The 21,202-nt window shown below is 61.6% G+C and overlaps 8 protein-coding genes across 8 annotated transcripts; 4 read left to right on the forward strand and 4 right to left on the reverse strand.

Annotated features, from left to right (window-relative positions):
* Positions 1-2,903: 2,903 nt before the first annotated feature.
* On the forward strand, positions 2,904-5,870 carry VTJ83DRAFT_5760 (uncharacterized protein; the record flags this gene model as incomplete). Its single annotated transcript, XM_071012396.1, has 7 exons — positions 2,904-3,153; positions 3,255-3,278; positions 3,334-3,786; positions 3,888-4,378; positions 4,421-4,873; positions 4,931-5,284; positions 5,745-5,870. The coding sequence occupies 7 exons, from the start codon at positions 2,904-2,906 to the stop codon at positions 5,868-5,870; spliced, it is 2,151 nt and encodes a 716-aa protein (XP_070865135.1).
* A 1,106-nt stretch (positions 5,871-6,976) lies between these two features.
* VTJ83DRAFT_5761 (uncharacterized protein) lies at positions 6,977-7,535 on the reverse strand (the record flags this gene model as incomplete). The annotated part of the gene is made up of 2 exons (XM_071012397.1): positions 6,977-7,349; positions 7,432-7,535. The coding sequence occupies 2 exons, from the start codon at positions 7,533-7,535 to the stop codon at positions 6,977-6,979; spliced, it is 477 nt and encodes a 158-aa protein (XP_070865136.1).
* Positions 7,536-8,149: 614 nt separating this feature from the next.
* VTJ83DRAFT_5762 (uncharacterized protein) lies at positions 8,150-9,705 on the reverse strand (the record flags this gene model as incomplete). Its single annotated transcript, XM_071012398.1, has 3 exons — positions 8,150-8,584; positions 8,668-9,597; positions 9,691-9,705. The coding sequence occupies 3 exons, from the start codon at positions 9,703-9,705 to the stop codon at positions 8,150-8,152; spliced, it is 1,380 nt and encodes a 459-aa protein (XP_070865137.1).
* A 492-nt stretch (positions 9,706-10,197) lies between these two features.
* VTJ83DRAFT_5763 (uncharacterized protein) lies at positions 10,198-10,619 on the reverse strand (the record flags this gene model as incomplete). Its single annotated transcript, XM_071012399.1, has 4 exons — positions 10,198-10,281; positions 10,336-10,466; positions 10,521-10,533; positions 10,584-10,619. 4 exons carry the CDS (start codon positions 10,617-10,619, stop codon positions 10,198-10,200), a joined length of 264 nt encoding a protein of 87 aa, XP_070865138.1.
* Positions 10,620-11,052: 433 nt separating this feature from the next.
* Positions 11,053-11,576, forward strand: VTJ83DRAFT_5764 (60S ribosomal protein eL38; the record flags this gene model as incomplete). The annotated part of the gene is made up of 4 exons (XM_071012400.1): positions 11,053-11,082; positions 11,160-11,193; positions 11,314-11,442; positions 11,521-11,576. 4 exons carry the CDS (start codon positions 11,053-11,055, stop codon positions 11,574-11,576), a joined length of 249 nt encoding a protein of 82 aa, XP_070865139.1.
* Positions 11,577-14,835: 3,259 nt separating this feature from the next.
* Positions 14,836-16,558, forward strand: VTJ83DRAFT_5765 (uncharacterized protein; the record flags this gene model as incomplete). The annotated part of the gene is made up of 2 exons (XM_071012401.1): positions 14,836-15,144; positions 15,269-16,558. The coding sequence occupies 2 exons, from the start codon at positions 14,836-14,838 to the stop codon at positions 16,556-16,558; spliced, it is 1,599 nt and encodes a 532-aa protein (XP_070865140.1).
* An 861-nt stretch (positions 16,559-17,419) lies between these two features.
* VTJ83DRAFT_5766 (uncharacterized protein) lies at positions 17,420-19,701 on the forward strand (the record flags this gene model as incomplete). The annotated part of the gene is made up of 3 exons (XM_071012402.1): positions 17,420-17,465; positions 17,664-18,689; positions 18,806-19,701. The coding sequence occupies 3 exons, from the start codon at positions 17,420-17,422 to the stop codon at positions 19,699-19,701; spliced, it is 1,968 nt and encodes a 655-aa protein (XP_070865141.1).
* Positions 19,702-20,245: 544 nt separating this feature from the next.
* On the reverse strand, positions 20,246-21,103 carry VTJ83DRAFT_5767 (uncharacterized protein; the record flags this gene model as incomplete). Its single annotated transcript, XM_071012403.1, has 2 exons — positions 20,246-20,766; positions 21,058-21,103. The coding sequence occupies 2 exons, from the start codon at positions 21,101-21,103 to the stop codon at positions 20,246-20,248; spliced, it is 567 nt and encodes a 188-aa protein (XP_070865142.1).
* Positions 21,104-21,202: the final 99 nt, after the last annotated feature.

Genomic DNA, 21,202 nt, shown 5'->3' on the forward strand with positions numbered 1-21,202 from the left:
TACACCATGACGCAGTCAGCGGCGAGCATGTTTCGCGCCGCAACAAGACGGACAGCCTGCCGATGCTGCAGGGCAGCGAACCAGCGTCACGCACCACGACGGCGGCCGCAGGGTGGCCGAGCTCGCTCCCCCTTGTTCATGGTTGACAGAACGGACGTACGTACGTACATACACAGTACACACGTACACATGTATAGCACAGCGGCCCTTTGACAGGAATCTCGGCTGCAGGGTGCATGGCTGCCACGGAGAGGGGGAGCGCCGTGGGTGACATTCAGAAAGGCTCGCCTGTGTCGCGTGCATTTGGCAAGAAATGCGTCGGGAGGAGAGTGAGGCCGCGCGGTTGGGAACCGGCGTCGGAGGCGTTTGCGCTAACGGGCGCCGGGGCCCTGCCGATCTGCAAGCCACCAAGGCCACGGCCAAGATGGGATACGATCTCGTGGGACCAATGCTGGAATCTGCAAGATTCCCGTGCCGGGTTACATACAGGGCCCGAGGGCCCATTCAGGGCAGGGACGCGAACCCGCCCAACCCAAGGCGCGAGGGGAGACGGGAAGAAGGCCGAGAATGCGGGGAGTGCCATCGCATGCGCAGCTGGGCCGTCCGTGCAACCGTCATACAGCGTACAGGACGCTCAAGGCGTTGGCAGGTGTTCACATGCGTTCGCATGGCCTTTCAACCTGCCTGTTTGAGACCTCGGAAGCCCACGCGGTCGATGACATTTCCACTTCCCCAGGTCTTGCCATGTGCTGCAGGTGGTGCAGGTTGCAAGCGATTGGCACTCTGACCACGACCATGACAACGACGATGACAATCACAAAACAACAACCAACGGCGGCAACAGGGAACATTTCGAAGGCAAGCCAATCAGGGAGGAGGAGGGAGGAGAGGAAGGGGAAGGGAAGGGTGGAGCACCTCCTCAGCGTGGAGTAGCATGGAGTGCTACTCGCTGTGTGTACGCAGCAGACCGTTGGACGTTGCTGTTGCAAGGAGTGTCACATCGAGCGTGGCATGGAGTGGGGGGGGGGAGGGGGGGGAGGAGGAGCTTGGAAGAGGAGGAGGAGGAGGAAGAGGAGGAGGAAGAGGAGGAGGAAGAGGAGGAGGAAGAGGAGGAAGAAGAGGAGGAGGAAGAGGAGGAAGAGGAGGAGGAGGAGGGACGACTACAAGTACCTACCTACTGTGTACATACAAAGTACACACCACGTCCCTATACCTACAAGTAAGTATAAGTGTAAGTACACAACGGGAATAAAAAAGGAAACGGAAAAACGGGAACGCCGACATGCGACTTTTGTTACCGTACTTGGAGTGGGACCTGGTTGGTTGCTCCCGTCTCGCGCATTTGTTCTTATTCTTCTCCATTTGTTTTCTTTTCCTTCCATGAAACTCGGCAATCAACCAAACAACCCCCCCCCCCCCCCCTCCAAACGTTATCCCTCTTTTCCATGCAATCCTAATAGTAGAAAAAAAAAAAAAAAACCCGTCCCAAAAAAAAAAAAAAAATCATGCCTCGTATTTTCGGCAGATGAATCCAAACCCATAAAAGGGCTGCGCTGCGCCTCACCGACCACACTGCAAGGTACTCGCTACTCGTCGATCAGCAATGCCCCCAACCAAGATACCTCCCCCTAACGCAACCCTCTGGTGCAAACGAGGGCTCACCACTGGCAGGCCGTTGCAACCCTCCCGCAACATCTCAACATGATCGGCATTGTGTGACGGGGGACGGGAAATGAATCGGGACACGGCATGCATCTCCCGCCCGCCCGCCACAAGGCGAACTCCGGTACGTAAGTAACTAACGACCTGGCCCTACCTCTTCCTCTTGTGTTCGGGTTGGAGGGTCGCGTAACGCAAAAACCCTCGCCACGACGGGTGTGCTGGATGGGCCGTGGGACCACACGCCGACGTCCGTGCAACGTGAGCATCATTGCCCTCGACGTTCGGCGCTTGAAGAACCGCGTCATTTCCGCAGCCGTTTGGGCTTGCGCGGCGGCCTACGAAGCACATCGTCGGTGCTTGCAGCAACGTAGCATCCCGCACGTTACTATAGGCTCTCCCCTCCACCTCCAGGTTGTGCTTGCGCGCCCAAGGTCGGCACCGAGCACCGGGGGATGCTTGTTGTCTCGGCGCCAAACGGGCCCACGCCGGACGGACTCCAACTCGGCTCCCAGAGACTCGCTGATCGGTAGGCGCCTCCTACTTGTATATTATCGTGAGACAGTCGCTTGCTGTGTGCTGGTAGACCGGGCCCCTCTCGTCCCGGTTTACCTCAGCATTTATCATGGGAGGATCAACGGCGGCTTGTCCAGATGAGGATTCGGCATGACTGTCCTGCCTCTTGTGGCGTTGCAGTCAAGACATGTTGGAAGCCTGCATCCGCCCACCTGATTTGCCCAGAGAGCCCCAAACCAGCAACAAGAGCCGCTTCAATTTCCCGGTTTGCGACGCTGCCTCTGTCTTGGGCTGCCCTGCCCCCCTCTTGGGCGCCCCCCCCCCCCCCCCCCCCCCCCCTTCTTGGGCTCCCTCCCCCTCTCCCCTGGGTCCCGATGTGCCAGGTACCGCGTGATAACGTTCATATGCTTGGCCCCGATTGGAGCGGTCCACCGTCCATGTCCCCAGCACGGCATGGGAGCTTCGCTCGCCAAGGGCCCAAGGCGTAAAATGCTCCGCGACGCCTGTTTACCAAATCATACAAAGAGGTGCGAGCCGTCGAGCGTCATGTTTGGGTATTCCTCTTCTCTTCCCTCCCCCCCACTCCCCTATGCCGGCTCGCGTTTCCTGTCCTCCAGAGTCTTGGCGCGCGACCTGTGCCTGGGGACCAGCAGAGTTCGCGACGCGACGCAGAACCGTCCTAACAAACCGTAAGGGAGTGACATTGCGTAGACGGCAGCCGTGTCAGCATGGCCTACAGCGCGGCTTCGGCTTGTCTGTGGCTGGCCCTGGGCTCCCTGGCCCCTGCCGCCCTCGCCCGCTCCGTCGGGCCTAGGGATGCCGTCCCCGCGGGATACCATGCCCCGTCGTACTACCCGGCGCCTCACGGCGGCTGGGTCGATTCATGGCGCGAGGCCTACGAGAAGGCCTATGCCTTGGTGTCCCAGATGACGTTGGCTGAGAAGGTCAACATCACATCCGGGACGGGCATCTACATGGGTAAATGGCCCTCCCCCCTCTCTCTGACAAAGTTCCTTGTTTTGTGTTTCGCGTCGTACCCCCCTCCGCAGGAACCATCCCGCATGCTGACGCCGTCGCAGGGTACGTACCACGGAGACAAGATCGTCCGACCTGCAGCCCACATGCGCTTGCGGCAAGCATCGTAGCGCTGGTACGTAGGTACATGGCTAACCGGCCCGTACAGGGTATGCGTTGGAAACACGGGCAGCGTGGACCGGCTCGGCTTCCCGCAGCTCTGCCTCCAGGACGGCGCCCTCGGCGTCGGGTCGGCCGACAACATCACGGCCTTCCCGGCCGGCATCACCACCGGCGCCACGTTTGACAAGGCCTTGATGTACGCCCGCGCCGTCGCCATGGGCAAGGAGTTTCGCGGCAAGGGCACCCACGTCCACCTGGGCCCCTCGGTCGGCCCTCTCGGCCGCAAGCCCCTCGGCGGCCGCAACTGGGAAGGCTTCGGCTCCGACCCGGTCCTCCAGGCCAAGGCCGCCGCCCTGCACATCCAGGGCATCCAGGAGCAGGGCGTCATCGCCACCATCAAGCACCTCATCGGCAACGAGCAGGAGATGTTTCGCATGTACCACATCTTCCAGGAGGGCTACAGCGCCAACATCGGTACGTTATTCTTCCTTGTTCGTGGGATGGACGGACGGATGCACGATCCCTTCCACCCCGCCCCGGGAGATGCGCGCGCACCCTGCTGACGCGGCCGCAAGACGACCGCACCCTTCATGAGCTCTACCTCTGGCCGTTCGCCGAGGCGGTCCGCGTCGGGGTAGGCGCCGTCATGACGGCCTACAACGCCGTCAACGGCTCCGCGTGCTCCCAGAACAGCTACCTCATCAACGGCATCCTCAAGGACGAGCTGGGCTTCCAGGGCATGGTCATGTCCGACTGGCTGAGCCACATCTCGGGCGTCGACTCGGCGCTGGCCGGCCTCGATCTCAACATGCCGGGCGACACCAACATCCCGCTGCTCGGCAACAGCCTGTGGATGTACGAGCTGACCCGCTCCGTCCTCAACGGCTCCGTGCCCGTGGACCGGCTCAACGACATGGCCACGCGCGTCGTGGCCGCCTGGTACAAGCTGGGGCAGGACAAGAACCCGCGGCGGCCCAACTTTTCGTCCCACACGCGCAACCGCGACGGGCCCCTGTATCCCGGCGCCATCTTTTCCCCGAGCGCCCAGGTGAACTGGTTCGTCAACGTCCAGGAGGACCATTACCTCGTCGCCCGCCAGGTGGCCCAGGACGCCATCACGCTGCTCAAGAACGACGGCGGCTTCCTGCCCCTGACCGCCGGCCCCCTCCGCGGCGGCAAGCTCAGCGTCTTCGGCACCGACGCGCAGGTCAACAAGAACGGCCCCAACGCCTGCATGTTCCGGTCCTGCAACCGGGGCACCCTCGGCATGGGCTGGGGCTCGGGCGTCGCCGAGTACCCCTACATGGACGACCCCATCACCGCCATCCGGAAGCGCGTCCCGGACGTCAAGTTTTACGACACGGACAGCTTCCCGTGGTTCTTTGGCCAGCCGGCCGACGACGAGGTGGCGCTCGTGTTCCTCAGCTCCGACGCGGGCGAGAACACCTTCACCGTCGAGGGCAACCACGGCGACCGCGACGCCTCCCAGCTGGCCGCCTGGCACGGCGGCGACAAGCTCGTCCAGGAGGCGGCCAAGCGGTTCCGCAACGTCGTCGTCGTCGTGCACACGGTCGGCCCGCTCGACCTCGAGCCCTGGATCGACCTCCCCTCGGTCAAGGCCGTGCTCTTTGCCCACCTGCCCGGCCAGGAGGCCGGCGAGTCCCTGACCAACGTCCTCTTCGGCGACGTCTCCCCGAGCGGCCACCTCCCCTACACCATCACGCGCAAGGCCTCGGACCTCCCCGACAGCGTCGCCAAGCTCAAGGGCTTCGCCTTCGGCCAGGTCCAGGACACGTACTCGGAGGGCCTGTACATCGACTACCGCTACCTCAACAAGAAGGGCATCAAGCCCCGCTTCGCCTTTGGCCACGGCCTCGGCTACACCACCTTCTCCTTCGCCAACGCCTCCATCAGGGCCGTCACCGCCCCGCTCTCGGCCACGCCGCCGCCGCCGCCCCCCAAGGCCGCCTCGGTCGTCAGCGAGTACTCCACCGCCCTCCCCGCCGCGTCCGAGGCCCACGAGCCCGCCGGCTTCCGCCGCATCTGGCGCTACCTCTACCCGTGGCTCTCGGCCAACGACGCCGCCGCCGCCCGCGCCGTCGGCGCCGCGGGCACCAAGAAATACCCGTACCCGCCGGCTACTCGACGACGCAGCGCGCCGCGCCGCCCCCGCGGGCGGCGGCGAGGGCGGCAACCCGGCCCTCTGGGACGTGGCCTTTGAGGTGTCGGTCGCCGTCGCCAACACGGGCCGGCGGCCCGGCAAGGCGTCGGCGCAGCTCTACGTGCAGTTCCCCGAGGGCATCGCCTACGACACGCCCGTGGTCCAGCTGCGCGACTTTGAAAAGACGCGCGAGCTGCGCCCGGGCGAGAGCGAGACGGTGCGGCTCGTGCTGACGCGCAAGGACGTGAGCGTCTGGGACCCGGCCCTCCAGAACTGGGTCGTGCCCCGGGGCCAGGGCGGCTTCAAGGCGTGGATCGGCGAGGCGAGCGACAAGCTGTTTTTGGCCTGCGATACCGAGACGGGCAAGTGCGAGAACGGCCTGACGCCGCCTGTCTGAGCCGCGTTGGAAGGTGATGGGTGTGGCGTTGGGTACAAGAGGTGTGGGTGTGTGTATGTATATATGTATGTATGTATGTGTGGTTTCATGGTAGAGGTACACACACACACAGAGAGACACACGCGCGCCATGACCCCTAGCTAGCGAGCGAGTAAGAGAGTTGGATAACATGCCCAAGGTACCGTATATATATTTATTTGTATATATATCATGGTACGGTACGATACTGAATTTCTTTTCTTTCTTTTTCCTTGGTTTTTGTTCTACTTCTTATACCTAGCACACAGCTAGTAGGAGTAGTAGGAGGGTGATAGGGGCATTGTTTCATGATACCTTACATTCGGCAGTTGTGAATGAACTGGTCTTTTGTATCTGTACGTCCTTTTGGGTCACTTCCGATGCAAGAACATGATGTGCGAATCAATGGTTGGTTCTAGAGATGGAGGGACCCAACCACCACGTCCCGGGCTCGTTGAAGACCTCAGGCGCCTGCTCTGCTCTTTTCCTTTTCCCAGACCGGTCAAGACAAACGAGACTCTCATGCACAGTACCCCAGTACAGGTGCCTCTATATCATGATATAGTATGGTACACTTGCCCCCCTCGGTATCATACACCCTCCTCATCGTCCTGTTTCTGTCATCACGGGGGGCAAGGAAACAGGCTCCCATCATTTCCCCACGTCGAGCTGGGTCCTCGGCTGCTTTGCAACCGGCCACAGACACACACACACACTCTCTCTCGCGCGCCCAACCATTCTCTCGTCCAGCCCCTTCCCTCGCACCCTTCCTCCTCGCTCAAGAAAAAAAAAAAAAAAAAAAACCACGATACAAGCCCCTCTGGCCTCACCAGCAACCAGCCCCTTCCCTCCCAGGAAACGTAGAGGAAGGTGTACGTGCTGCAGCCTCAACAGCTCCGATGGAGAAGGGTATTCTTCCGGTGGCATACCTCCGTGCCATCCCCTCCCTCACCACCGCCCCCCCCATAACCACTACCCACCCGGCGAGCGCGAAAACCGTCCCCCTTTCCCCCCGCTTCCCACCGTTCTTTCATTCCTTCTTCTCGCCGCGGAACCGCCCCCTTCCCCGCCCAAGCAGGGGCTTGAATTTACGCATGGCCCAGCCTCTTCCTCCCCTTCTGCCGCCTCCTCTGCAGGATCTTGCGCCCCTTGGCGGTCCTCAGCCGGCTCAGGAACCCGTGCCTGCGCTTCTGGATCAGGCGGGTGGCGCCGCTCATGGTCGGGCGCGGGCCGCAGCGGATCTGGGACGCGACGCCCGACAGGGCGGGGTGCGTCGTGATGGCGCTCTTGGGGACGACGTCGGCTATTGACCCCGAGGCCTCGGCGGCGGCGGCGGAGGAGGAGGAGGACGGGACGGGAGCGAAGAGGTGGGTGCCGGTGGTGCCGGCGGGGCTGCGGAAGATGCTGGCGGCGGAGGAGGCGAAGGGGCTAGGGCGGAGGGTCGGGAGGTGGGAGAAGGACCTGGAGGGGGAGGGCAAGAAAGCGTCAGCATGGCTCCGGAGGGGTGGCAAGAGGCGCGGGGGAGGAAACGGGGAGGGCGTACCGTGCAGCGGCCGGCGTGGCGGGCGCCGTGGTGGCCCGGACGGGGAGCAGCCATTGGGCGGCCGGTCGCCGCAGCGCCGACCGCAGGAGGCCGGTTCGAGACATGGCGGGCTATGCTTGTTGCCTGGGATGGAGGGTCGGCGGTCGATCACGGGCCCCGGGGCCTCGTTGCGCTTGCGTGGTTGGAGGCTCGCTGGGCTGGCCGTCGGCGCTTCTTGACGGTTTGTTCAGAATTGTCGATCATGTTTCGGCGGGACGCTGTCTTGGCGCCCTGGAAACTCTTGTCAGCTGGCGCTGGCTGCTGGCAGCTGGCCTTTCGGAGCTTGGAGCTGCAGAAGCTGGAATCCAACCCTGGGAATCCATGTACTGTGTACTATAATTACCGTGTACTGCGTACATGCAGAACGCAGAAATACCATGGCAACAAAGAGCAAAGAAACATAGAAACGACAGTCAAAGAAAATCGATGGTTATGCTGTGGCACAAAAGATGGAACGCCCATCAAGCTCAATGAATTCCGCTTGAAAGCGGCGTTGCTAGGAAGCCACTTGACCAAAGCACTAATAAGGAATGCGCCCGAGAAAGGGTTCGGGTTCGGGTTCCTTTTTCGGCCTCCCCCCCCAAGCTTTTGTCGTCTTCTTTCACAAACGCTCTTTTTCCTTTCCGTGATCCTTTCACATCCCGGATCGATTGCTCACCCCATCGTACACTCCAACCCGCTACAGCTCATCGCGCCCCGTCGCCGTTGCAACCCCCTGGGCGTCCTGATCCTCCTTCTTCTCGGCCACCCGCTCCGTCGGCTGCCAGTCCAAGGCCTTCAGCCGCTCCGCCAGGATCGGGTGCGAGAAGTTGTAGCTGGCATACATCCAGTCGGCGTCCATCGTGCTCAGGTTCTGGATCTGCAGCTTGATGAGCGACCGCGCGAGCTCGTTGCTGTAGCCGAGGTTCTTGGCGAAGGCGTCGGCCTGGAACTCGAAGCGGCGGCTGAGAATGTTCATCAGGAGCTTGACCACGTTATCCAGGGGGCCCAAGATGTCCGAAAAGAGCAGGAACCCGATGAGGATGGGGTGCTCGTTGCCAAAGCCGAACGAGGCGTAGAGCGAGTTGTTGTGAACAAAGACCGAGAACAAGGAAAAGATGTAAAAGAGGTGCGCCTGAAACCCGCGGGGGTTAGGGGTTAGCTGGCCGGCCGTCCCGACCCGAAACCGTCGGACGATTGTCCTCCTTGACGACGTACCTGGGAGATGGCAAACAGCTTGGTGGTGTGGCCGAGGCTCCAATGGCCGAGCTCGTGGCCCAGCACGGCGACGACCTCGTCGTTCTCGGCGTGGTCGATCAGCGTGTCGTAAATGACAATGTGCTTCTTCCAGGGAAGGCCAAAGAAGTAGGCGTTGCTGTGGGCGCTGCGCTTGCTGCCGTCGATGACGTACAGCTCGTGCAGGGGGAACTTGAGCTTCTTGGCCAGGTCCTCGACGTCCGTCTTGAGCTTGCCCTCCTCCAGAGGGGAGAGCTTGTTGAAGAGCGGCAGGATGGCGATCGGGTAGATGGTGATCATGAAGACCTGCAGGCCCGCGAAGAACAGCCAGAGGTAGTAGAAGAACTGAGCACCCGTCTTCTTGACGATGGCGAGGAAGCCGGCGAGGATCGGAGGGACCAGGATGCCCACGAGCAGGTCCGTCTTGAGCAGGTCCGTCACGAACAGCCTGGGCGTCTGCTTGTTGAAGCCAAACTTTTCCTCGAGGACGAAGGTCTGGTAGAGGCTGACGGGCAACGAGAGGACCTGCTGGAGGAGACAGAAGCCGAGGACGAAGACAATGGACTGCGAGATCTCGCCGGTGAAGCGGGCCGGCGCGAAGCGGAGCAGGAAGTCGCCGGCGAGCGACCACAGCTTGGGGAGGACGTCGAAGTGGTAGATGGCGAGATTCTGAAGCTGGGCGTAGAGACCGCTTGCGCCGGCGAACTTGGCCTTGGCACGTCCGTAGGCCTGGCTCTTGTCGAAGACTTCCTGAGACACCTCCTTCTCCAGCACCTTGGGGGGCTTGGTGCGCTGCAGAACGCCATACTGGCGGCTGCCGAGGAACATTTCAAAGAGATACTGCCCGACCGAGAAGCCGATGATGAGCTTCTTCCATGGGAAGAGGGGGCGGTCGAGGAACCGCGCGAGGCGCTGGCCGTAGGGTTAGCCTCGCTGCGTCGTGCTGCGACATGGCGGACGGGACAGGGAGCGAGCTTTGGGGGGGAGGAGGAGGCTCATGGGTACCTGGAGGAACTCCATCGTGCTGAAGGAATTCGCGACGCGTAGCCTGTCGCGAATTGGGTTCAACGATGGATTGGCAAAGGGGTTGGAAGAGGAGGACCACAACCGAGGGGAGCGACCGCGCAGAGAGGCCCCAAGCGTGCGTGCAAGCTGGCCTCCCGCGCCGCGCGCTGCCCTGAAGCAAGGGCCCAACGTAATCTTACTGTGTACTGTGTAACTAGCGGGCGGCTGTGATTGGTCAGAAGCCCCTTCAGAGCATGCGCGAGGCGTTCGGCATCCACCAAGCCGTGACGCTCCTGACAGCAGCAGCCGACCCCTTACTCGAACTGCCGTGCAGTACATGTAGGCTGTCTACTTAGGTTCTTAGGAGGACTGGAGCTGCTGACGATGTCGAATGCATTCGGCTCTGGAATTGCAAACATTACGTGTACAGTATCGTTTCCCCGACCCCGTTGCCTAACCCAACCGCTTCTCTTTGCATGCCGTTCCCTTGACCGTCCGTCTTTGTCTTCACTGCCTGGGAATCCTGAGGTTGGCTTTCACACGCTCAATGAGCTGGTCTCTCGTGTCCTCGTCGTTCGGAAACAGGTTCCGCTGGTTTCGCGTCAGCGTCCCAGCAGAGGTTCGGACAGGACAGCCTTGACATACTGCTGCGAGCCATCTCCTCAGCTCCTCTCTTGTCCACGTCTCCGGGTCTCCCTTCGGATCCTGCTCCGGGGGGAAGAGGTCGCCTCCCCAGATGGCCCAGAGCGCAACGCCAGTCACCAAGCCCGTAAAGGCTTTGGGCGGTCAGCGCCGACAACTCGAGCAACGCCCAAACAGAATCGGCTTACCAAGGAAGGCGTTCTGGGAGAGGTTAGCTATGAGACCGCGCGAGCTGAGATGAGATCGCCTGCCTTGGATTTCATGGCTTGGTCAAGTGGGGTTGGCATCTTGGCTTGTTGGACGGACTCGGCCTGAACAGCGGGGGGTGTGTCAACGCTTCTTCTACAGTTCGATGGCCCGCGACCTGATCTCGGTGGTCCGTACACATGGGCTGTTTCTGATGCTTTTCAGGCTTTCCGATTCACAGGGAGGTGCATCGGTACGTGCCTTGACGATTGCGTAGGGGTTCGTGTCTGGTTGTCCGCCTGGCCGTTCCAGGTTGCGATGTTAGCGCCACAGGGACGCGCAGGCCGCACAGCCACATCGGAAGCCCAGGCCCGCGACGCCACAAGCTAGATGCCTCTCTGCATGCAAGCTTCCGCAGGCCGGCCCCACCCTCGAAAACCCACACAAAATAATTTCGAGAAATCCAATCCCGCCGACCTTGAACTCACAGACCCCTCAAGTCCAGTAGTAGGAGCCTCGACACCGACAGCCACAATGCCTCAGGAAGTCAGCGACATCAAGAAGGTTCGGATTGCCTCTCCGGGAAACTTTTCTCTTAGCGCTCGACAGAGATACTGACAGGTGCTTTTTTGGGGGCACAGTTCATCGAGATCTGCCGGCGGAAGGACGCTTCCTGTACGTTTCACCACCCGAAGTGACCGACGAGATCCAGGGGGGAAGATTTTGGTGCACGACATGGGATTTTGGGTTGGAGATGGGATTCTGACGTTTGGGATTTTTTTTTTCTCTCTGCAGCCGCCCGGATCAAGAAGAACCGCAAGACCCAGCAGATCAAGTTCAAGGTCCGCTGCCAGAGGTTCCTCTACACCCTTGTTCTGAAGGACTCGGACAAGGCGGAGAAGCTCAAGCAGAGCCTCCCTCCCAGTACGTCTCACCCACGTCGAATCTCCCCCCCTCCTCCGATACGCGGCTCCCGGCTGACCCACGATTCCGCGCACACAGACCTCCAGATCAAGGACGTTCCCAAGAGGAACAAGCAGGGCAAGACCTCGGCATGAACTCGTTGATGGAGAGAAGGGGGCTGGCTTGGGGTGGGTTGGTGTAATGCTGGGTCCGGGGCACTGAGCACGGGTGCGTGGCGCGAATGGAATGGCACATGAAACAACAAACCTATGCATTTGCCGGTTCGGGTTGGGCTCTGGACTCACAAACGGCGTCTCGGAGTGGGAAACGGGGGATTGGGGGGTTGGGGGGTTGGGGATTGCATGGACACAGGACCCGGAGCTCTGCCTCGCGCCGAGGCGATGAATCCGCGACGGAGGCACAGTGAACTCGGCGACAGTTCTCTCTCTCCCCCCACCACTCCTCCCCCCCTCAAAGAAATGAACTTGCATTCATCGGCCACGGCCAAGCTCAGACTCGCAGCCTATCACAGTCCCAACAGCTCTTCGGAAAGTGCTTATGGAAACACCATGATCGTGCCACCCAGTCAGCCCTGGTTTCTTCGGACGGCGCAGCCCGTTCCTAGGGAGCCGTGCTGTTGTTTGCCTGCGCCCCCTGGAAGAGAGCTTGGTGACATCCTCCGTGAGACATAGACGCACACGCGAGCATGGGAGCTTTTTTTTTTTTGCTGGCGTCCTTGGCCGCTTGTCTCCTTGTCAGGCTCTCCCTCGTGCTGGACGTTGTTGAAACAAGCCCTGCATTCGCCAGCACCCTCTCCGGATCGTTCCAAGAATAGGCAACCGCTCAACAGCGTGGCAAGTCGCCCTTGTCAGCTCGACGGAAGAATCCAAGAGGGGATATCCTCAACTACAAGCAGAGCTGGAGGGAGGTGGGTGACATAAGCAGGTCCAACGAGGGGGGGGCCCAAGCCTAGATACAGAACCTTTCACAACATGTGTGTAACACGCGTACACTCATCACGGAGAGAGGCACACGAGATGGAAGAATTGCACCAAGACAAGCCTGGTGCGCCACGGGTCAGATCCTTCGTTGACTTGGGGCTGTGGCCAAGAGTAGAGGGTGGTCAACACAACGCTTTATGTGTTGGACACCGGCTGAGCGTTTGCCTTGAAGAGCCGTGGGTAAGCCGGGGAGAAATCGATACGGCCGTGCCACATGCACCTTGTCGCAGCCATGTATGTACATGGCGGGTGCCAAGGTTGGGTGCCGCAAGCACAGAAAGATTGGGCAGCGGGAGTGCCTACCTTGCCTACCTAGGTGAGGGTCCCGGGGGCTGTCAAACCCTCCTCCCCGCTCACCCTCCTCCTCCTCCCCCCGTCATCGTTCTGCTTTGAAAGGGAGGAGGGAGTTGTCTGGGCTCCGAACCATGGCCAACAGGTCAGGTATCGTGGAACAGGATCGTCTGATGGCAGCCTGACGGAAGCATCTAGGCTGTAGGTGGGTGGCAAGACACCACCACCCGGTTGCCTAGTTACCTATGACTCCGGCTTCGTTCCCCGCGCAGGCGACCTGAGAATGACGAGCACGGCCACGGCCCTGGTGGTACTCTGCCGGCCGATCCCGTGGCCGGTTATGGTTGAATCATGTTGGACCAAGGACGCAGGTACGACGGTCTAGAGAAGGCCTGCTAGTGTCCGGTGCATGCGTGTAAGTATGAGTTTGTGCTTGTATACCTAGGGAAGCCCATGCACCCATAGCGTACGTGTTAACTAGTTCCTTCACTTGATGTGTATCCTCGGCATGGCGTCCTTGGTTTCCTCCTGTGCAGCCACGAGAAATGACTTGACAAAACTCCCGTTTCCCTCTTGGCACGGCTGACAACTCTTGCGGCGCCGGCTTGACAGACAGACAGACAGACAGACAGGCTGTGCAATGAGGTGCCGCATACGGGGTGTCCGAGTCAGAAACCAAGCTAAAGCTTCCAACCTCCGAGGTCGAATGTCGCCGGCCTGGCCCGGGGCGGAGCTGGGAGACGGGGCGTCCACGCAGCAGAGCTCAGCTAAGCGGAACGGCGTTGACAGCATCGCTAGCCATCCATCCAAAAGGTCCTTGGCAACAGGCTCCGTCCCGCCACGGCAAAGGCGGGCGTGTGCGAGGCGCGGCGAAGTCACGGGACCGGATGTTTTGGGAGCGGCGGAGATTAACTCGCCGCTGACAATTGGACGCACGTCACTGGTGCAGCAAGAAAGCAGGACAGGGACGGTGACGATAGCGTGATCTTGCTGCTGCAAGGGCAACCCCGGAGCCGAGACCCGAAGGGGGCGTAGACCACCTATGTAAGTTACATACCACAGTACGCTAGGTACCTTACGAGGTGACTCGGTACTCTGTCCTGTGGCTACTGCGGAGAGTATGGGTGGCCTCGCCCAGCCAGTTTGTGGGCTGCTGCTCTCTTGGAGGGCGTCAGGCTCCAAGCTTCGTGGAGATGCTCCTCCCGGCTTGCTGGAAAATGGAGCCCTGTCTCGCCAATCAGCGACCTGCATGTTCCAGAACCCAGAATGCAACCCTGCCGAGAGCGCTCAACGCGCCATCAGGAACCCGTTGCCAAATCGCCGAGACCTGGTTTCCTGCGTCATGGGCGCTAGCCGCGGAACACTTTTCCAGCGGGTTCTGGGCCTCCCGCCAGGGAGACAGAGACAACGACACAACAAGACAGTCCGGCTTGCAGCCGGTCCCCCATCCTCCAACTTCGTGGTCGAATCTCGACCGATACATCTCGCTTGACCTTTGTGACACTTTGGGTAGCTCGCCGTATCTTGATTTCCGTAAAATCGTGATCAGCTAAGAGGGGGTTTTTTTCCAACCCTTTCCTCCTCCCCCCCCCCTTTCTCCCCGTGTGGACACCCACCTCCTGAACGTTGTGTTGACATCTGGGGCCATTTGATCTCCGTGCATTGACCTCATGGGCACTGGGGCGCCTTTTAGCAGCCCGCAACAGCTCCACCCTGGTTCATATTACGCCTCTTTCCTATCTGGGCCCCTAATTTCTGTCACTCTTCACCTTTCGGCTTTTCGCGTCCGCTAGTTACCCCTGTATCCCTCTGGGTCGTTTTCACATCACGAGACCTCTCGACTTGAGACCGCCATTGACTCGGTCTTTGTCCAGCTCGCTCGCGCTCCTACGGTTCCCAATCTCATCCCAAACACCGCCGTTCAACCTTTCTGTCCTCTACGCCTCTTAGCATCGCCCGTCCATCTTTGGGTACCCTCCGCGTTGGCAAGGTCATTGGCACTCCCAGGAGCTTGATATTGTTCTCTGCCGAGCCGCGTCCCGGTCTTCTTTGTCACCCTCCCTTGATCGCGATCGAGCCTCGAGACCGCCGGTAGCGGAGCCAGCCCGGCAGCACAGGCGCCATGACGACACAACGACCCGCAAACGGCGTCCCCAACGGCCTGACCAACGGCCACAATGGGCACTTCTCCAACGGACACAACGGGCACGCCAACGGGCACCAGAACGGCTTCCACAGCGACTCGGACAGCGCCAGCGTACACAGCAGCGACGCCAGCCTCAGCACCTCGGACGACGCCAGCACCACCAACCGGCAAGCCAGCCTTCGCAGGAGGAACAGGAAAAAGTCGAGCCCGATGTTGCCGGCGTTCATGGTATCAGCGCCAGGCAAGGTGATTGTCTTTGGAGAGCACGCCGTGGTGCACGGAAAGGTGAGCGAGAGACGCACGCACGGCCCAACGATGGGGGTGGTGGGGGGTTTGGTGGGAATGGCTGGGAAAGACTCTTGGGGGGGAAAGGGGTGTGGGGGCTAACGCATCCATCCATCTCTTGTAGGCCGCGATAGCTGCCGCCATCTCGTTGCGATCATACCTCCTCGTCACGACGCTCTCCAAATCGAAACGCACCGTCACGCTGACCTTCCCCGACATCGACTTCAACCACACGTGGAACATTGACGAGCTGCCATGGTCGACCTTCCACCACCCGTCCAAGAAGAAGTCGTACACGTCGGTCGTGACGGAGCTGGACCCCGACCTGGTGGCCGCCATCAAGCCCTTCATCGCCGACGTGTCGCCCGACAAGCCCGCCAACGTGCGCAAGGTGCACCAAAACTCGGCAGGCTCCTTCCTCTACGTTTTCCTCTCGCTCGGCAACCCGTCGTTCCCGGGCTGCATCTACACGCTCCGGTCCACGATCCCCATCGGCGCGGGCCTCGGCAGCAGCGCTACCATCGCCGTGTGCCTGTCGACGGCCCTCCTGCTGCAGCTCCGCGCGCTGTCGGGCCCGCACCCGGACCAGCCGGCCGACGAGGCGCGCAAGCAGATCGAGCGCATCAACAGCTGGGCCTACGTCTACGAGATGTTTATCCACGGCAACCCGTCGGGCGTCGACAACACCGTCTCGACCCAGGGCAAGGCGGTCGTGTTCCAGCGGACCGACTACGGCAAGCCGCCGACGGTGCGTCCCCTCTGGGACTTTCCCGAGCTGCCGCTCCTGCTGGTCGACACGCGGGTGCCCAAGTCGACGGCCGCCGAGGTGGCCAAGGTCGCGGACCTCCGGAACCGCCACCCCAAGATCATCAGCAGCCTGCTCGACTCGATCCACAAGGTGACGGAGACGTCGGTCGACATCCTGACCGAGCCCGGCTTCGACACGCGCGACGAGACGGCCCTTGGCCGCGTCGGCGAGCTCATGACGCTCAACCACGGCATGCTCGTCTCGCTGGGCGTGTCGCACCCGCGCCTGGAGCGCGTGCGCGAGCTGGTGGACCACGAGGGGATAGGCTGGACCAAGCTGACGGGCGCCGGCGGCGGCGGGTGCTGCATCACCCTGCTGAGGCCCGGGGTGGAGCGGGAGAAGCTGGACAAGCTCGAGAGGCGGCTCGACGAGGAGGGGTTCCAAAAGTTCGAGACGACGCTGGGCGGCGGCGGCGTGGGCGTCCTCTGGCCGGCCGTGCTTAAGAACGGGACCGAGGAGGACAGCGAGGGCGGCATGGAGATCGATTTGGAAAAGTTCCTCCACGCCGAGGGGACCGAGGGCGTCGAGAAGCTGGTGGGCGTTCACGGCGGGGCCGGCGAGAGAGAGGGGTGGAAGTTTTGGACCGTGGAGAGCGACCAGCACTGAGCGAGCGAGCGAGCGAGAGAGAGAGAGAGAGAGAGAGAGAGAGAGAGAACGGCGGTTTGTGACATGCCGTGTTCCGACGAGGGCCCCCGGGACCCCGGGAAACGAAACGCTACTTTGGGATGAACTTGGTTAACGGTAGCGGCAGGCATCGGGGAGTTTGGTGTTTTTTTTTTTCTTCTTCATTTCGTTGCCCTTCTGATGGTCTGTTTGTTGGCTTGTTTCTCTCTTCTCCTCTTGGAGCTCGGCGGTGAGGAGGGGGGGTGGAGGGCGGCCGAAAAAAAAGGGGGTCGAGCTGGGTTTCGACATGCTCCATGACCTCCATGGGTACTCTTACTCCTACTACTTCTACTTTTTTTTTTTTTCCTTTTTGCATCTTCTCTGTATATGTCTAGACCGGCTTACCTTACGGTACCTACATTACCCCTCTGAGCTTCTATCTGGCCAACGCATCTTTTCCGTACTCAAGCCATGTAATAAATTGATTGGTTAGATTCTTTTTGTTCCCAGCCGATGGTAGAAGAGTGAGTTGCATGGACGAACTCGGAAAGTCAAAAACAAAAAAGAAGAGCGTGTTTGTCATTGTTTCTTTGATCTTGGAAGAGGGGTCTTGGGATTGTTCTCCCTGGTCGTCCCGGGCTGGCTCTTATGCCTTGCGGCCATGAGCCATGTTGGTCAAGCTGCCCCGCACCAACGGTTGACCCCATCCGGCCCCCCCGCCCCCCTCCCGGGCCCCTGCTGCAGCTTTGCCGTAGCTCTTGGCCATGGGAGCATGTTCGCTTGACGACGACGCTGGGCTCCAGTCAGCTTTTAAACCCCCCACCCCCCACCATCTTGGCCTTTTACGGAGCCTCTGTTGTCACCATGCCGCCCAGCAAGAAAGGAGGAGGCAAAGGAAAGGCATCCCAGGGTAAGTCAGCGAGCTGCCTCGTAAGCCGTCTCGTTCCACGTTGGTGGTTCGCTCCGGCTCCCGTACCGTCGTCACCACCACCTAGTCTTGTTCCCCTCTTGGGTCAACTGCTGTCTTTTTGTCTTTCTGCCGAGCTTGTTGGTTGTTGCTAACCGCCGTCTCCTCTTTCTCCTCCTCCTTCTTTTCCTCCTCCTACAGCTTCTACACCACCGCCACCACCACCACTAGCAACAACAACAACAGCCGCCGAGGACAAGGTAACGTCCCAAGGCGGTGCAACCACCGGCAAGCCGCCATCCAAAGAAAGCGACGACGAGAGCGACTCGGCCATAGGCCCCGTCCTCCCCTCCTCTTCCACCGCAGCACCCACCGACCCCTTACCTGCTACCGCGGCTCTTCCCGAGCCCCGAACCGTCCTCGAACGCACCCGGGCCCGCTTCGCCGCCGCCCGCCCTTACGAAGCCCGGCTCATCTTTGGGTCGCGACAACCGCCGCCAACGCTCGCGGAACCCGAAGAACCAGGGCCGGGACTCGGCGGCCTGAAAGACCTCGAGCCCCGCGAGCGTGCCGCCTGGCTTGCCACGCGCATCGCGGCCCGGATCGCACGGCGGCCCGCGCTATCGGCCACGACCACCACCGGCGGGGCCGGCGCGGCAGAGCTCGCGCGTGTCGCGTGCGGCGGCGGCGCAAAGACCGTCCGGGAGGCCTGGAAGCTCGTCAACGAGGGGAGCGTGCCGCTCCGCGCCGCGGGGGAGAAGCAGCTGCTCGGGGCCGCGACGGCACCGACACCGGCGTCCACGGGGATCGCTCGGCGGCGGCGGGAGGGCGCATCGTCCCGGGGGGAACCAGCGCCCGCCGGCAGCCTCGAAGCACGCACCATCGCCGCGGCCGAGGCGCGCTGGGAGAGGCGCGTCCGCCTGGCCTGCCTGCTCGCCGAGAGCCGGTGCTTCCGCGCCCAGAGGGAGAGGGAGACGCGAGGGGTCCGCGACGATAGGACGGGCGAGCCGGCGGTCGTGACGGAGCGCGAGGTCGTCGAGGACAAGAGGCGGCGGCTGGAGATCGCCGCGCTGCGGAGAGATATGGCGGCCCACGGATCCGGGCCGGCGTCCCGGGCCGCGGGCAAGATCGCTTCGAACCCGGACTGGGATGACGTCGTCCCCGTGGTGCTCGAGGAGCCGGCCGGGGCGCTGGCGAGCATTGCGTATCCGGCCGATTACGCCGAGGGTGGGTTCTTTTTTTTTTTTTTTTTTGTTGTTGTTGCTGTTGTCGTCATCTGCCGTGTGGTGGTGGCTTGCATCTTGGATCCTGACGGACGCTCAGCCTCGGCTAACCGCGTGCAGCCATGTCGTACCTGCGCGCCGTGATGAAGGCGAACGAGCACTCGGAGCGCTGCCTGTGGCTGACGGAGCACATCATCAACATGAACGCGTCCCACTACACCGTGTGGCTGTACCGGGCGGCCATCCTGTTCGCCCTCGAGAAGCCCATCGCCGAAGAGATCGAGTGGCTCAACGAGATCGCCCTCGCCAACCTCAAAAACTACCAGATCTGGCACCACCGCCACCTCCTCGTGGAGAACCACTTCCCGTCCATCGCCGCGGACCCGGCCGCCGTCGCCGCCTTCGCGGCGTCGGAGCGCCGGTTCCTCGAGCGCATCCTCGCCGAGGACACAAAGAACTACCACGTCTGGTCCTACCGGTCCTACCTGGCCAACAAGCTCGGCCTGTTCTCGGACGCGGACGAGCTGGCCTCGGTCGAGCGCATGATCGACGACGACGTGCGCAACAACTCGGCCTGGTCGCACCGCTTCTTCCTCGTCTTTTCCCACCCGGACCGCGCCACCCCCGGCGCCGCGGCCACCGAGCCGGACCCCAAGGCGCCCCCGGAGATGGTCGACCGCGAGGTCGCCTACGCCCAGGCCAAGATCCGGCTGGCGCCGCAGAACCAAAGCCCCTGGAGCTACCTCCGGGGCGTGCTCGTCAAGGGCGGGCGGAAGCTGGGCGAGGCCGAGGGGTTCGCGCGCGAGTTTGTGACGGGGCTGGGGAAGGGGGAGGACGAGGAGGACGTGACGAGCACGCACGCGCTGGATTTGCTGGCCGACATCTACGCCGAGCAGGGGAGGAAGGAGGAGGCGGACCTGTGCCTGCAGCGGCTCGGGCAGAAGTGGGATCGGATCCGGTTGGGGTATTGGGAGTGGAGGAGGAGGGGCTTGGGAACCGAGGCGGCGGCCGCGTAAGGGCGGAAGAGGGGCTTTCACCAAGGTTCACGCGCCATCTTTGTTGCGTCACAACGCGCGCGCGCTTGCGTGTGTGTGTGTGTGTGTGTGTGTGTGTGTGTGTGTGTGTGTGTGTAACTCGGTGGTTTGGTATCGCTTCTTGATTTTCTTTTTTTTTTATGGGTGGTATAGAAGGACAGAAAAAGGATCTACACTACACACAGTCTTTGGTGGCCCGAATCCGAATTCCTCTTGCGTGATTGTGCTGCGCGTCGCATGGCGCTTACCACTCCCCCCTCCCTCCGTCAATGTCAAAGATAGCAGCAACCAGAGCGCATCCTACGCAGATGGGGTTCCGAGTTACCGCCGTTGGAATCCCTTCCCATCCCTAATCGCCGTGGGAAACCAAGCCGGCCCGATCCAAGATCCGTTCGCCCAAGAAAGCCTCGCCATGGGAACATGACGGCACGCCATTCCGGAAGCCAAGGCTCTGCCGCGAGCCAGGCCCCGCTTGCTCCTTTCCCGCATCCCTCGCGCGCGCCACCTCCGGCCCCCGCGGGCTCTCCTATTCCGCCCGGTAGTTGTGGGAGACGACGAGGTACCTTCGGCCGTGCTGCTTGCCCGGGGCGCGCTCGAGCAGGTCCCAGTTGGGGACGAGGATGAAGGAGTCGGAGAAGGCCTGCTTCTCCCAGCACTCGTCGCCCTTGTCGCGGCCGGTGCCAAAGTAGACGGTGCCCGTGGCGAGCACCGAGATCATGAGGCGCACGCCGTCGGCGGGCGCGTACTTGTCGAGCAGGCCGGCGGGCGCGGCGAAGCGGTAGTCGGCGTTGATGACGTGGGCGTCGAGCGCCTCGACCTCGTAGCGCACGCGCCGGCGGTTCGGGTCGGGCTGCTTGGGCGCCCGGCGCTGCTCCTCGAGGAGCTGCTCCCACTCGTGCGGCGTCGCCACGACGCGGCCGTTGATGCAAATGTCGGCGGGCGGGTGGCCCGCCTTGTCGTAGGCGGCGTGGCCGTTGACGTAGGCCGAGGCGACGGGCTTGCCGTCGTTGAGCTGGCGGTAGTACCACTCGGTGAAGTGTTTGGCCGCTGTTGGTAGAGAGAGAGAGGAAGGTGGGCGTGTGAGATTGCGGTTAGGAACTGAATGAGTGAACGAATGAATGAATGAATGACGACAGAGGTGGTTGAGAGGGTCGAGAGAGCACCTGATCCGAAGCCATATATATATATATATATATATATATATATATATGGATAGAAAAAAAAAAGAGAGAGAGAAACTAGAAGAGAAGGAAAGGGAAGAGGGGAAGAAAGGTGGGACAAGACGGTGTTGATTAGGTGCTCATGGGACCGGACGGTGAGACCCGGTTGTCATCATACCTTCACAGGAACGGCGAACGTTTGTTTCGTGGACGTTCAAAGACATGGCGGCAAACCCTTTTTTGCTTTTCGTATTTGCGGCGGTGAGGTCCGACGTGGTTGGGGCGTGGTCCAAGACCGGGCCGTAGCAGGAAAAGCTGCCGTT

The sequence above is a fragment of the Remersonia thermophila genome, chromosome 5, assembly GCF_042764415.1.
Source record: "Remersonia thermophila strain ATCC 22073 chromosome 5, whole genome shotgun sequence".
Lineage (NCBI taxonomy): Eukaryota > Fungi > Ascomycota > Sordariomycetes > Sordariales > Chaetomiaceae > Remersonia > Remersonia thermophila.